The 12,737-nt window shown below is 36.4% G+C and overlaps 1 protein-coding gene across 1 annotated transcript; it reads left to right on the top strand.

The window, feature by feature from the left end:
• Positions 1–1,721: 1,721 nt before the first annotated feature.
• Positions 1,722–3,017, top strand: LOC118833257 (eukaryotic translation initiation factor 5-like). Its single transcript, XM_036740613.1, is given in 1 exon segment — positions 1,722–3,017. A coding segment is annotated over 1 exon segment (1,296 nt).
• Positions 3,018–12,737: the final 9,720 nt, after the last annotated feature.

Here is a 12,737-nt window from a genome sequence, read left to right as displayed (position 1 = left end):
CTGGCATCATCTTGGGCCATGCTGGGGTATGTCCTTTCTTGTGAGAAAGTAATAAACTCCTTTTTGCCTTTGCTCAAGAATGGTCTCTGTATATTTTTAATGTGAGTAGTGGTCTCTGACCCGCACATCAGGAAGATGAGTCTTCTTGACTCTAGGCCAGGTGCTCTATCCACTGCATCACCTAGTTGATACACACAAACATGCATATATGTATACACATACATACATACCCATTCAATATTCTCCAGATATCTATCGTGTTTCACTTTTCCAAAATTCCATTTTAGTCTTACATTTCTGATTATTTTTCATTACATTTATCAAAGTATCCTCAGTGAGAGGATAAATTGAGGTCCCAAACCATAATGGTTTTACTATCTATTTGTACCTATAACTCATTTAAATTTTTCTTTAAGAATTTAGATATTATTCCATTTGAGGCATACATGTTTATTATTTATTTTACAGTACTGTTATTAAAATGTAATTTTCCAGTGTTTTATGATAAAAAATGTTTTATTTTAACATCCAAATAAATGTTAAATCCTCAGGACATTGACTTTGGTATCTTTTCAAATTTACGCATCAGCTTGTTGCACTGTGCCTTTCTTAGAAACATTGATGCCGTCCAAGAATTTTGCAACATCCTTGTATCTTTTATTGTTGAGGCCTGCTGGATCAGGGTGGTTGAGTTTGATACAAGTTCAATATCATTTCTTTCAAGAGTTAACTCATGCGTTGAGGTTTTAGAATCAGCACTAGTAATACCTGGTCTCATGCCCACTCTGTGGATATATCTTTCATACAAGAAGTTTCTGATTTCAACAAGTGAGGCATTCTCTTGAATAACAGTGTTGATGAGGATTAAAAGAGCTAAGCTATTTTAATTAGATCTATTTTTGGTTGTTGATTTGTGTGAGATCATGATTACTACCCCTGCCTTTTTTACTTAAGGTTTAATATAATAATTTCTGCTCCAATCCTTCTTTTATTTAACTGTGTGCATTTTTATATTTCAAGTGTATTTCTCATAATAACATATTTGTAGATTCTGGTTTCTAATTCTTCTGATAATCTTCTTCTGTTTTATGAGTAAATTCATCCAGTTCATATTTATAATTATTGAAGAGGTTTGGGGTTGAGGGGTGCTGGAGACCCCAAAATACCGACATGCTGGGTCCTGCCAAAAGAATTAGACCCAAGCCTTCTCAGCCAGGGCAAAAGACAAGGTTTATTAAGGATTTACCATATTGGGTTGTCTTAAGAAATCCCACCCTTGGTGCCTCCCCTGGGACGTCGATGGGACTGCCCCCCCTTCCCCCCACCTCCCCGCTGGTCGGCAGGAGCACCTGGCTCCTCCCGCTTCACCTCCTCCTCCTTCCTCCTCCTCTTCCCTTCCTCCTCCTCCACCTTTTGCTGATGCTCCAACTCTTGTTTGTACTGTGCCTCAGACACTTCATCCCAGTCCCGGGCGAGCAGCTTTGGGTTTATGTCTTCATTTGATGGAAACGAGCTGTTGCGCAAACATTGGTACCTGTATTGGGGAAATATAGCATACAAGCAAGATGCTTACAGCCTCTGTGGCAAAAACTTTTTCATGTCAGAGACCGAGAACTCTTGCAGTCGTTTATGTCATCCCTTCTTCTCCAGACAGAAGAGACCAAAAAGTTGCAATCGAAGATCTCTTCATCTTATTGTACAACTACTACTAATAAGTCAAAATGTCTGTCAACATCAACCGCAGCATTTCAGATCAGTTCTATCACTACAAAATGCCCCATCTGATTGCTAAGGTTGAGGGCAAAGGAAATGGAATAAAGGCAGTTATAGTCAACATGGTTGACGTTGCAAAGTTGCTTAATCGTCCTCCAATGTATCCCATGAAATTTTTTGGTTGTGAGTTGGGAGCACAGACCCAGTTTGATGTTAAGAATGACCATTACATTGTCAATGGATCTCATGAGGCGAATCAGCTGCAAGACATGTTGGATGGATTCATTAAAAAATTTGTTCTCTGTCCCGAGTGTGAGAATCCTGAACCTGATCTGCATGTCAATCCTAAGAAACAAACAATAGGTAACTCTTGCAAAGTCTGTGGCTATTGAGGCATGCTTGACGCAAACCATAAACTCTGCACATTCATTCTCAAGAACCCACCTGAGAATAGTGACAGTGTTACAGGAAAAAAGGAAAAAGAAAAGAAAAATAGAAAGGGCAAAGACAAACAAAATGGTTCCGTGTCCAGCAATGAGAGAACACCACCACTATCACCACTCAATGAACTTAACCCTCCACATGCTGTGGAAGATGATGAGGATGAAGATTGGGGAGAGGACACAACTGAAGAAGCTCAAAGGCGCATATTGGATGAAATTAGTGATCATGCAAAACTTCTGACACTTAGTGATGACTTAGAAAGGACAGTTGAAGAGAGACTCAATATTTTATTTGACTTTGTGAAGAAAAAGAAAGAAGAAGGTAGTATCGATACCCCTGACAAAGAAGTTGTCGCAGAAGCAGAAAGACTGGATGTAAAAGCTATGGGCCCTCTTGTTTTGACTGAGGTTCTTTTTCATGAGAAGATTAGAGAACAAATTAAGAAGTATAGACATCATTTTCTACAATTCTGCCACAACAACAAAAAAGCTCAGAGATACCTTCTTCATGGTTTAGAATGTGTAGTAGCTATGCATCAAGCTCAGCTCATCTCCAAAATTCCACATATCTTGAAGGAAATGTATGATGCAGACCTTGTGGAAGAAGAGGTCATCATTAGCTGGTCAGAAAAGGCCTCTAAGAAATATGTCTCAAAGGAACTTGCCAAAGAGATTCGTGTCAAAGCGGAGCCCTTTATAAAATGGCTAAAGGAAGCAGAAGAAGAATCTTCTGGTGGAGAAGAGGAAGATGAAGATGAAAATATTGAGGTAGTATATTCTAAGACTGCCAGCATTCCTGAAGTTGAAACTGTGAAGTCTGCTGATAACAAGGATGATGACATTGATATCAATGCCATTTAAAACAGGGCAACCCAGCTTACAGTGTGATGCTTCGAATTTCTCTGCATTTTCAGCCAGAAGTGCAACATGTATGTGCAGAAGCTAAAACAGCTTAACATCATGCTACACTTTGTACTCAAAATGTCTTTTTACTGTGAGTGGTCTTCTGTAACTAAGCCCAATGAGACATCTAGGGAGTCCATATACATCAGTGCCCAGGTTTAGTTTGCTTATTTATAGCATGTTAATTTAGGGGAAAAACTAGTGATGGACACATTTGAATTACATTTATTTAGTTGTAAAAATAAAAATTTGTTTTTGGTCAAAATAAAAAAGAAATCCCATCCTTTGTGACACCTGTTTTCACAAGTGGGCCAGATTCAGTCTGAGCTAGATTGAATCTGAGCACCTTCATGGAGGCAAGATGAGACTTATATAGAGAAAGATTGTGGGAGGGATTGAGGGGTGGTCTTGAGTAGTTTGGGATGACTAGAGGAGGGCTTTAGAGTGGACTGGGGTGACTGGGTGACTGGAGTGAGGTCAGACTCCAGGGTGGGAAATAGCTGAAGGCTACCTGGAGATTACAGTCAATAAGAGAGCTAGGGTATAGATATTTTGATCAGGATCAAGGGTGGGAAACAGCTGACAATAGAGGGCTAGGCTAGGTAGAGATTAGGGCCTAGATAATGAAAGCCTAATGGCCTTAGGTAAAGGCCAGATCTAGTGGGAAGATTCAAGGAGAGTTCAAGAGGGTTCCCAGAGACAATACTCTACATTCAAGGGGGTTCCCAGAGACTGTACCCTCAGCAATTATGATCATTAATTTAGTATTTCCCTCCATCCTATTCTCTTATATTTTCCCTTTATTTTGTTTCCTACACCCTCTTTAACAGTTTATTTTGCTTCTGAATAATCCCACTTATTCCTCCCTTTCCCTCAAGCCCTTTCCCTCTGCTTCCCTGTTGGGTGAAATGCATTCCTGTACTCAACTGTGTGTGTGTGTGTGTGTGTGTGTGTGTGTGTGTGTGTGTGTATGTAGGCGTGTTCTTCCCTCTTTTGAACCAGTTCAGATGAGAGTGATGTTCAAGTGTAACCTGCTTCCCTCTTACCTCCTGACCCTTGCTGTATGGGTATTTCCCAATTTTATTATTTATTTTTCTTATCCTCCTCAGTCCTCCTTCTGAGTGTATTCTTTCCCTTCTCTCTTTCCATTATTTTTATAGAATTATCAGAACATAAGAGAACCACACTCAGATCCTTTGTCTAAATAGACTTCCTTTATGATCCCTGATGATGATAGAACTCTGGAGAGATTTATGAATCATCCCTCATATTAGAGTGTAAGCCATTTAATGCTTGTTTAGTGTTTTATTATTCACACATATATCATTCACTTAGTTCAGGGGAAAAAGTCAGCACCATGAACTTGAGAACAAATACAAACAGAAATTACAAACAGACAATATAAACATACCAAATCACAATACATAGTTACCAGAGAAGCACCACCATCTGGCTTTTTCAAAGCAGGGGGGCTGCTTAATGGCTACCCAGAGTCTCATCACCAACACTCTTTCGATGAGTGTGTTTCCAAAGGAAAAACGCTGATCTCTGAGTTTATATACACTTCTTCAGGGTCAAAGGGTGTTACAACCATGAGACTCAAACTCAGATGACTTAGGCCTTCTTGTGATGTAAGCATGTCATCAGAGTCTCCCCATTCAATCAAAGATTCCTTAGTGCTGAGAAGCTCTCTAAAACTAAGACAACAAAAAGTCCACTTTGCTTGCTATTACATTTGAAAGGCAAAGCTCATCAAAGGTATTTGATTACCTCAGCATTTGAAAAGAGAAAACAGTAAAAAAAAATAGTCCCACTCTAATTACCATGATAGTGAAATAACAAATCATAAAAATAATAAAAAACATTCATAATAGAGAATGATAACAATGAGACAACATACCAACATTTATGGGATGCAGCCAGAGCAGAATTTAGGAGAAATTTTATATCTTTTAACACTTACATCAATAAAATAGAGAGAGGACAGATCAGTTAATTAGACATGAAACTTAAAAAGAAAAACTAGAAAAAAGAACAAATTTTCAATCCCCAATTAAACACCAAACTGGAAATCATAAAAATCAAAAAAAGAGACTAATAATATTGGAAGTAAGAAAACCATTTAACTAATAAATAAAATAAGAAGATAGTTTTATGTAAAAAAATGAAATAGACAAACCACTGATTAATTTGATTGAAAAAATAAAGAAGAAAACCAAATTAGCAGGTTCAAAAATGAAAAGGATGAATTCACCACAAATGAAGAGAAAATAAAATCAATTATTAGGAGCTATTTTGCCCAGTTATAGATCAATAAATCTGACAATCTATGGAAAATGGATCAGTATTTACAAAAACATAAATTGCCCAGATTAACAGAAGAGAAAATAAAATGCTTAAATAACCCCCTCTTAGAAAAAGAAATTGAACAAGACATCAATGAACTTCCTAAGAAAAAAATCCCCAGGGTCAGATGGATTCACAAATTAATTCTACCAAACTTTTAAAAAACAATTAGTTCCAATACTATATAAACTTTTTTAGGAAAATAGGCAAAGAAGGAGTTCTACCAAATTCCTCTTATGACACAAATATAGTATTGATACCTACACCAGGGAGAACAAAAGCAGAGAAAAAACAAACTATAGACCAATTTCCCTAATGAAAAATTTTAAATAAAATACTAGAAAGGAGATTACAGCAATATATCACAAGGATCATGTGCTATGACTAGGTGGGATTTATATAAGGAATATAGGATTGATTCAATATTAGGAAAACTATAATTGATCATATCAATAACAAAACCAACGGAAATCATATGATTATGTCAATAGATGCAGAAAAATACAACACCCATTCCTACCTAAAAACACTAGAGAGCATAGGAATAAATGGAGCTTTCCTTAAAAATGATAAGTAGTATCTATCTAAAACCATCAACAAGCATTATCTTTAATGGGAATAAGCTAGAAGCCTTCCCAATAAGATCAAGGGTGAAGCAAGGATGCCCATTATCACCAATATTATTCAATATTGTACTAGAATGTTACCTACAGGAATAAAAGCAGAAAAAGAAATTGAGGGAATTAAAAAAAGGCAATGAGGAAACAATCAACCTGCAAATGATATAATGGCATACTTGCAGAATCCTAGAGATTCAAATTGAACTATTTGAAATAATTAACAACTTTAGCAAAGTCATAGCATATAAAATAAATCACAAATCATCCACATTTCTGTATATTGCCAACAAATCTAGCAGCAAGAGATAGAGAAATTCCATTTAAAATAACTATAGACAATATAAAATACTTGGGAATCTACTTTCCAAGACAAACACAGGAACTATGTGAAACAATTTCAAAACACTTTTTGTACAAATAAAGTCATATCTAATCAACTGGAAAAATATCAACTGCTCATTTTAGGCTGATCCAATATAATAAAAGCGATAATACTACCTAAATTAAGTTACTTATTCAGTGCCATACAAATCAAACTACCAAAAAATTATTTTATAGAGCTAGACAAAATAATGAAATGAATCTAGAAGAACAATAGATCAAGCATATCAAAGAAATTAATGAAAAAAAATATGAAATAAGTGGCCTAGCCATACCAGATTTCAAATTGTGTTATAAAGCAATAATCATCAAAACAATCTGGTACTGGCTAAGAAATAGAATGGTGGATCAGTGAAAGAGATTTAAGTACACAAGACACAGTAAATGACTGTAGTAATCTAGTGTTTGATAAACCCAAATATCCAAGATTTAGGGACAAGAATTCACTATTTGACAAAAACTGCTGGGAAAACTGGAAAACAGTATGATACAAATTAGATATGGACCGACATCTCATATCAGATATTAAGATAAGGTCAAAATGGGTACATGATTTAGACATAAATTTTGATACCATGGGCCAATTAGGGGAGCATGGAATAGTTTTCCCTGTCAGAGTTATAGAGAAGGGAAAAATTTATGACCAAACAAGAGATAAGAGAGCATTGCAAGATGTAAAAAGGAAAATTTTAAATATATATAGGGTGTTCCTAAAGTCTAGACACATAGGCAAAAATGTATATTTTTTTCATTATTTTTTTTTGGTTTTTTCAGCAGGGCAATTGGGGGTAAGTGACTTGCCCAAAGTCACACAGCTAGTACATGTGTCAAGTGTCTGAGGTTGGATTTGAACTCAGGTCCTTCTGACTCCAGGGCTGGTGCTCTACTCAATGTGCCACCTAGCTGCCCCCAAAAATGTATATTTTCAAGAAATGAAATAAATGAAATTTTCAACAATATTTTATTTAATTGGAATACTAACAATAACATCTTCAATATGATTTCCATCATTTATGATGCAAAGGTTGAAATGCTTTGCAAGATTCATGTGAACTCAATACAATAACTCCACATTGCCGTCAATTTTAGCACACTCATTCTTTATGCATTCAATCAAGTGTGTTGCATCCGTGACTTTCATTTTCACTTTCATTCACCTTCTCCTTTAGCATACCCCAGAAAAAGAAGTCACTGAACAACACAGAGTTGGTGAAACAGTTAATGAGATGTTAGTGAGATTTCCTATGTGTTCAGACTTTAGAGACACTGTGTATTAGATGGAAAAGGTTTTGCACCAAAAAAAACCCCAAGCAAACAAAACCTAATGCAGCCATGACTAGAAGGAAAGCAGAAAGCTGGGAAACAATTTTTACAGACAGTGTGTTTCTGATAAAGGCCTCATTTCTAAACTATATAGAGAAGTGAGTCAAATTTATAAGAATACAAGTCATTCCCCAATTGGTAAATGGTCAAAAGATATGAACAGGCAGTTTCCAGATGAAGAAATCAAAGCTATCTAAAGTCATGTGAAAAAATGCTCTAAATCACAACTGATAAGAGAAATGCAAATTAAAACAACTCTGAGGTACCACCTCACACCTATCAGATTGGCTAAAAGGACAGAAAAGGAAAATGATAAATGTTGGAGGGGATCTAGGAAAATTGGGACATTAATGCACTGTTTGTGGAGTTGTGAACTGATCCAATCATTCTGGAGAGCAATTTGGAACTAAGCCCAAAGCGCTGTCAAACTTTACATATCCTTTGACACAGCAATACCACTAATAGGTCTGTATCCCAAAGAGATTTTTAAAAATGAAGAGATCTATTTGCACAAAAATGTTCATAGCAGCTCTTTTTGTGATGGCAAAGAATTGGAAATTGAGGGGATGTCCACCAACTGGGGAATGGCTGAACAAGTTGTGGTATATGATTGTAATGGAATAGTATCGTGCTATAAGAAATGTCAAGCAGGATGATTTCAGACAAACATGGAAAAAGTAACATGCACTGATGCAGAGTGAAGTGAGCAGAACTAGAACACTACATAGTAACAGTAATACTGTATGATGATCAACTGTGAATGATCCAAGACAATTCCAAAGTACTAAAAATGCTATCTCAAGAAAGAACCGATCTGAATGCAAAACATGCTATTTTTTACTTTATTTTTGTGTGTTTTTTTGGTCTGTGTTTTCTCTTATAACATGCCTAATATAGAAATATATTTTACATGAAGGCACATATATAACCTATATCAAACTGCTTACCATCTAAATGAGGGGTTATGGGAGGGAGAGAGAGTATTTGTAACTCAAATTTTTTTAAATGAATATTAAAAATGTTTTTACATGCAATAGGGAAAAATAATTCTTTTTTTAAATTTAAAAGTTCTGTATCTGTGTTCATTAGGAATATTGATCTGTAGTTTTCCTTCTCTGCATTATCTTTTTCTGTTTTAGATATGAAGATCATGTTTGTATTATAGAAAGAGTATGGAAGAATGCCTGCTTTTCAATTTATTGTAAATAGCTTATATATTATCAAAATGCATGGAATGTTCTCATCACTTTTGTATTATAGCTTACCCAGAGTCCTTCAAGCCTCACATCAAATCCTACCTTCTGCAGTTCGTTGTTCTTTTCATCTGATGGAGTCTTCTCCAAAATTATGTTTTTTCTCTTATCTATGTATCATATATATATATATATATATATAGCTTAGAAAAGGAAGAGAAGAGGCTGAGGAGAGAATGGATGCCTGCTCATTTGAAATGGATATCTAATACCCAACATGTTCACAAGAGAACTCATTATCTTTCCCCTGAAACCCATTCATCTTCTGAACTTCCCTATCACTGTGTGAGACAGCACCACCCTTCCAAGCACCCTGAGCTGTCACCTCAAATACATCCTCTGACAAGTGAGCTTATGCCGTATCTTTCCTGAAATCAAGTTTCCACCTTACTTCCTAGGCACTCAACTGTTCAAGTTCTCCAGGTTGTGTTCTCTTCCCTCTCTAGAATGGAAGCTCTCTTGGCAAAGGACTATGTTTTTCTTGTTTCATTTTTAAATTCAGTTTTTAGCACAGTGCCTGGCACATAGTAACCACTCCACAAAGGCCATAACCCTATGTCTCTGTCTACCTGTCTATCTACACGTGTAACTTTAACAACCAGCTATCTAAAAAGTTTTATGTATAATTTTTACTATCATCATCATCTCCATCGCTGTCAAAAGTCTAGATAATTAACAAAACAATAAATCAAGCTTTGATTTCTAACATTTGCCAAATTCTGAAATTTAAATGCTCACTCTGAAAATTTACCAACCGCCTCTTAAGAACCAATTCAAGCCACCTGCAGAACACCACTCAATGTAAGTATGCATGCATCTAGCTAGCTAGCTATCTTTGGCCATTTCATTGTCACTGAGGAAAATAACAATCTTTGTGAGCTAAAGGCATATTGCAGCATCCTGAAAGATTCAGGCCAGAAAATATTTATCTATGGATTTGTATATCACCTATGTATCTATCCCTTTGTCCTCAGTCTCCCTCAGCTCCCATATCTAATCAGTCACCAAGTTGGTAATTCCTTCCTACACAGCAACACCAGCAGGCATCCTTTTCTTTCTACTCACCTAATGTCACCACTTCTTCCCTGGTCTATTACTACAGCCTCCTAATCAGTTTCCAAGCTTCAAGTAATTTTCACTCCATTCCATGCTCCACTGAACTGCCAAAGGGATTTTCCTATATCACAGTTCTAATGAAATCTTTCTCACCTTCATTAAACTCCAGTGTCCCCCTAGTATGTCCAGAATCTAATCCAATAATTCTGTCATTTAATACCATTCACCTGGCTACAATTCTAGCCTTCTAGCCTTATCATATATCATTCTGCTTTGTTTACTCTATGGTCCGGGTATATTCCAAGATGTTTTTCACACATGACATTTCATTTTCCATCTATAAGCCTTTGCAAAGCTGTCACTCATACCTGGAATGCAATCCATCTTCACCTCTGCTTCTTAGAATCCCTAGTTTCCACTGAAGCTAACACGACAGCTCTTCCTACCTGAGGTCTTTCCTGAGAGCAGTCCCTCCAGATGCTCAAGGGAGTTTGTACCTTCCCCAATTAGCTTGCATTTTGCTAATATTCTCTATATAATTATATATGTACATGTTATCTCTACCAATAGGGTTTAAGTTCCTGGAAGGAAGAGGCATTTTTATTATTGTTCTTGTATCCCTACCACCTAGCCTAGGGCCTCACAGAAAGTAGGTACTTAATAAATACTTGTTGAGTAATTCATTGATAGGGAGGAAAATAGCACGTTCTTTCAGGGACATTGTATGTTGAAAAAAGATAGTGCAGAGTCTGGATCTTCTGTCTTCTCCCCGAATCCTAGTAATACATTCCGACCCATTCCAAAACCTATTTTTGTTGGACTTTATTATATGTGACAACTCACTGACACTGTTAAGGGAGGTAAAATGGAGTCAAATAAAAATAAACAGGAATTCAGACTAAATCGTGAGCATTAAAATTACCTCTTGAACACTTAGTCATATCACATATCATATCATATGATGCAGATTTAGCATAAATAGAAGGAATACAATGCTCTAAGACAATTACAAAAGACTCATGACAGAAAATGCTATCCACATCCAGAGAAAGAACTATGGAGTCTGAATGCAGATCGAAGCAGACTATTTTCAACTTGGCTGTTGTTGATGTCGTTTCTTTCTCTTGGTTTTTCCCTTTTGTTCTGATTCTTCTTTCTACTAATGTGGAAATATGTTGAATATGATTGTACATGTATAACCTATATCAGATTGTTTGCTATCTTGGAGAGGGGGGAGGGTTGGGAGGGAGGGAAAAAAGTTGGGAACTCAAAATCTTATAAAAGTGAATGTTGAAAACTTTTGTTAGAAACATACTTAGTCTAGGAATAAACAATACTTGTTGGAAAGCCAAGAAGGTTTTAATTCTATCTTCCCGAATACAGGAGAGCACAGGGACTCAGACAAATGCCAGTCGTTTTATTGACTCCTAATTTGAATCTCCCACCTGGCTCTTCATTGGCCAGATGCAAACTCCTGAACTGCCCATGTCATTCATGCCTCCCTCAAACAGCTCCTTAAGCATGAGTGCAAGCCTCTAACCTTTAACCCAGTCAGAAGCCTGTTGTCTGCTAGATCACAGCTCTGATTAGAACCAGTCACCTTACTTACAATCTGCTATCACTATTCTGTGGAAACAAACCTCCCACCATTTCTCACACTTTCTTTATGTGAAATTGGGGAAAAAAATACTATTAAAAAAAAAGAACAAATAGGAGAGACAGCATTTTAGAGGCTTTACTCTACAAGAACACCTGGTCTCTGGGTAAAATATTAATGTTCCCCATTCACAAAAACAAAACTTTGGAGAAATTAAGAAAAGAAAATGTCTAATCCCCACATTGAAGGAAAATTATGAAATAAATGTCAAAGTCTGACTAAGATTGATGAACCCAGCTGGAACCAGCTCTTTCGGGTTTCCAACAGCTGATTGTTAGATTTTCAGGAATTTTGCAAGCTGGTTGTTAAGTAAAGCCAGTATGCAATTCAATCAGTTCCTGCACAAATAATGTTATTTATAGCTTTAAAAGAATTGATGTCAACCACAGCTCTTTCCACCAAGAGGATCAAAGTTACTGATGGGCAGAGGATTTTGTTGTTGTCTTTGTATATCCATATGTAAAGCAGTGCCTAGAATTTAGAAGGTGCCTAAGAAATGCTCATTGAACAAATCTTATAAGAAAATAACAGTATTGACATCTGGTTTTGAACAAGAATATTGCCCTTTATTGAGAATTTTGAGGGAAGTTTGCCCTCTTGTGATCAAACCAGATATGACAGTTTTAGTCAGTCATGTATCCAAATCACTTTGATTCATTATAAAACCTTTTTTTGCTGGATTTTATTTACCACAAGAGACAACTCACTTGCTGTTAAGGGAGGCATAACAGAACCAAGTGAAATCGTTGATCTGCCGAGTGAAGCAAGTAATGAATTCCTTCAGTGTAAATGGGAATTCAGACTAAATCATCACCACTGAAATTCCTTCCTTCCTTCCTTTTTTAGTTTTCAACATTCATTTTAATAAGATTTTGAGTTCTAAATTCTCCCCTCTTCCTCCACTCCCCCCTCCCCAAAGCGGCATGCAATCTGATATAGACTACACATGTATCATCATATTAAACATATTTCCACATTAGTCATGTACAAGAATCAGTACCAAAGGGAAAAACCAAGAGAAAGAAAACACAAAAAAATACAA

This window comes from Trichosurus vulpecula (assembly GCF_011100635.1).
Source record: "Trichosurus vulpecula isolate mTriVul1 chromosome X unlocalized genomic scaffold, mTriVul1.pri SUPER_X_unloc_7, whole genome shotgun sequence".
Taxonomy (NCBI): domain Eukaryota; kingdom Metazoa; phylum Chordata; class Mammalia; order Diprotodontia; family Phalangeridae; genus Trichosurus; species Trichosurus vulpecula.
Note: the sequence above shows the minus strand (reverse complement) of the source record. Positions and strands in the feature narration are given on the sequence as shown.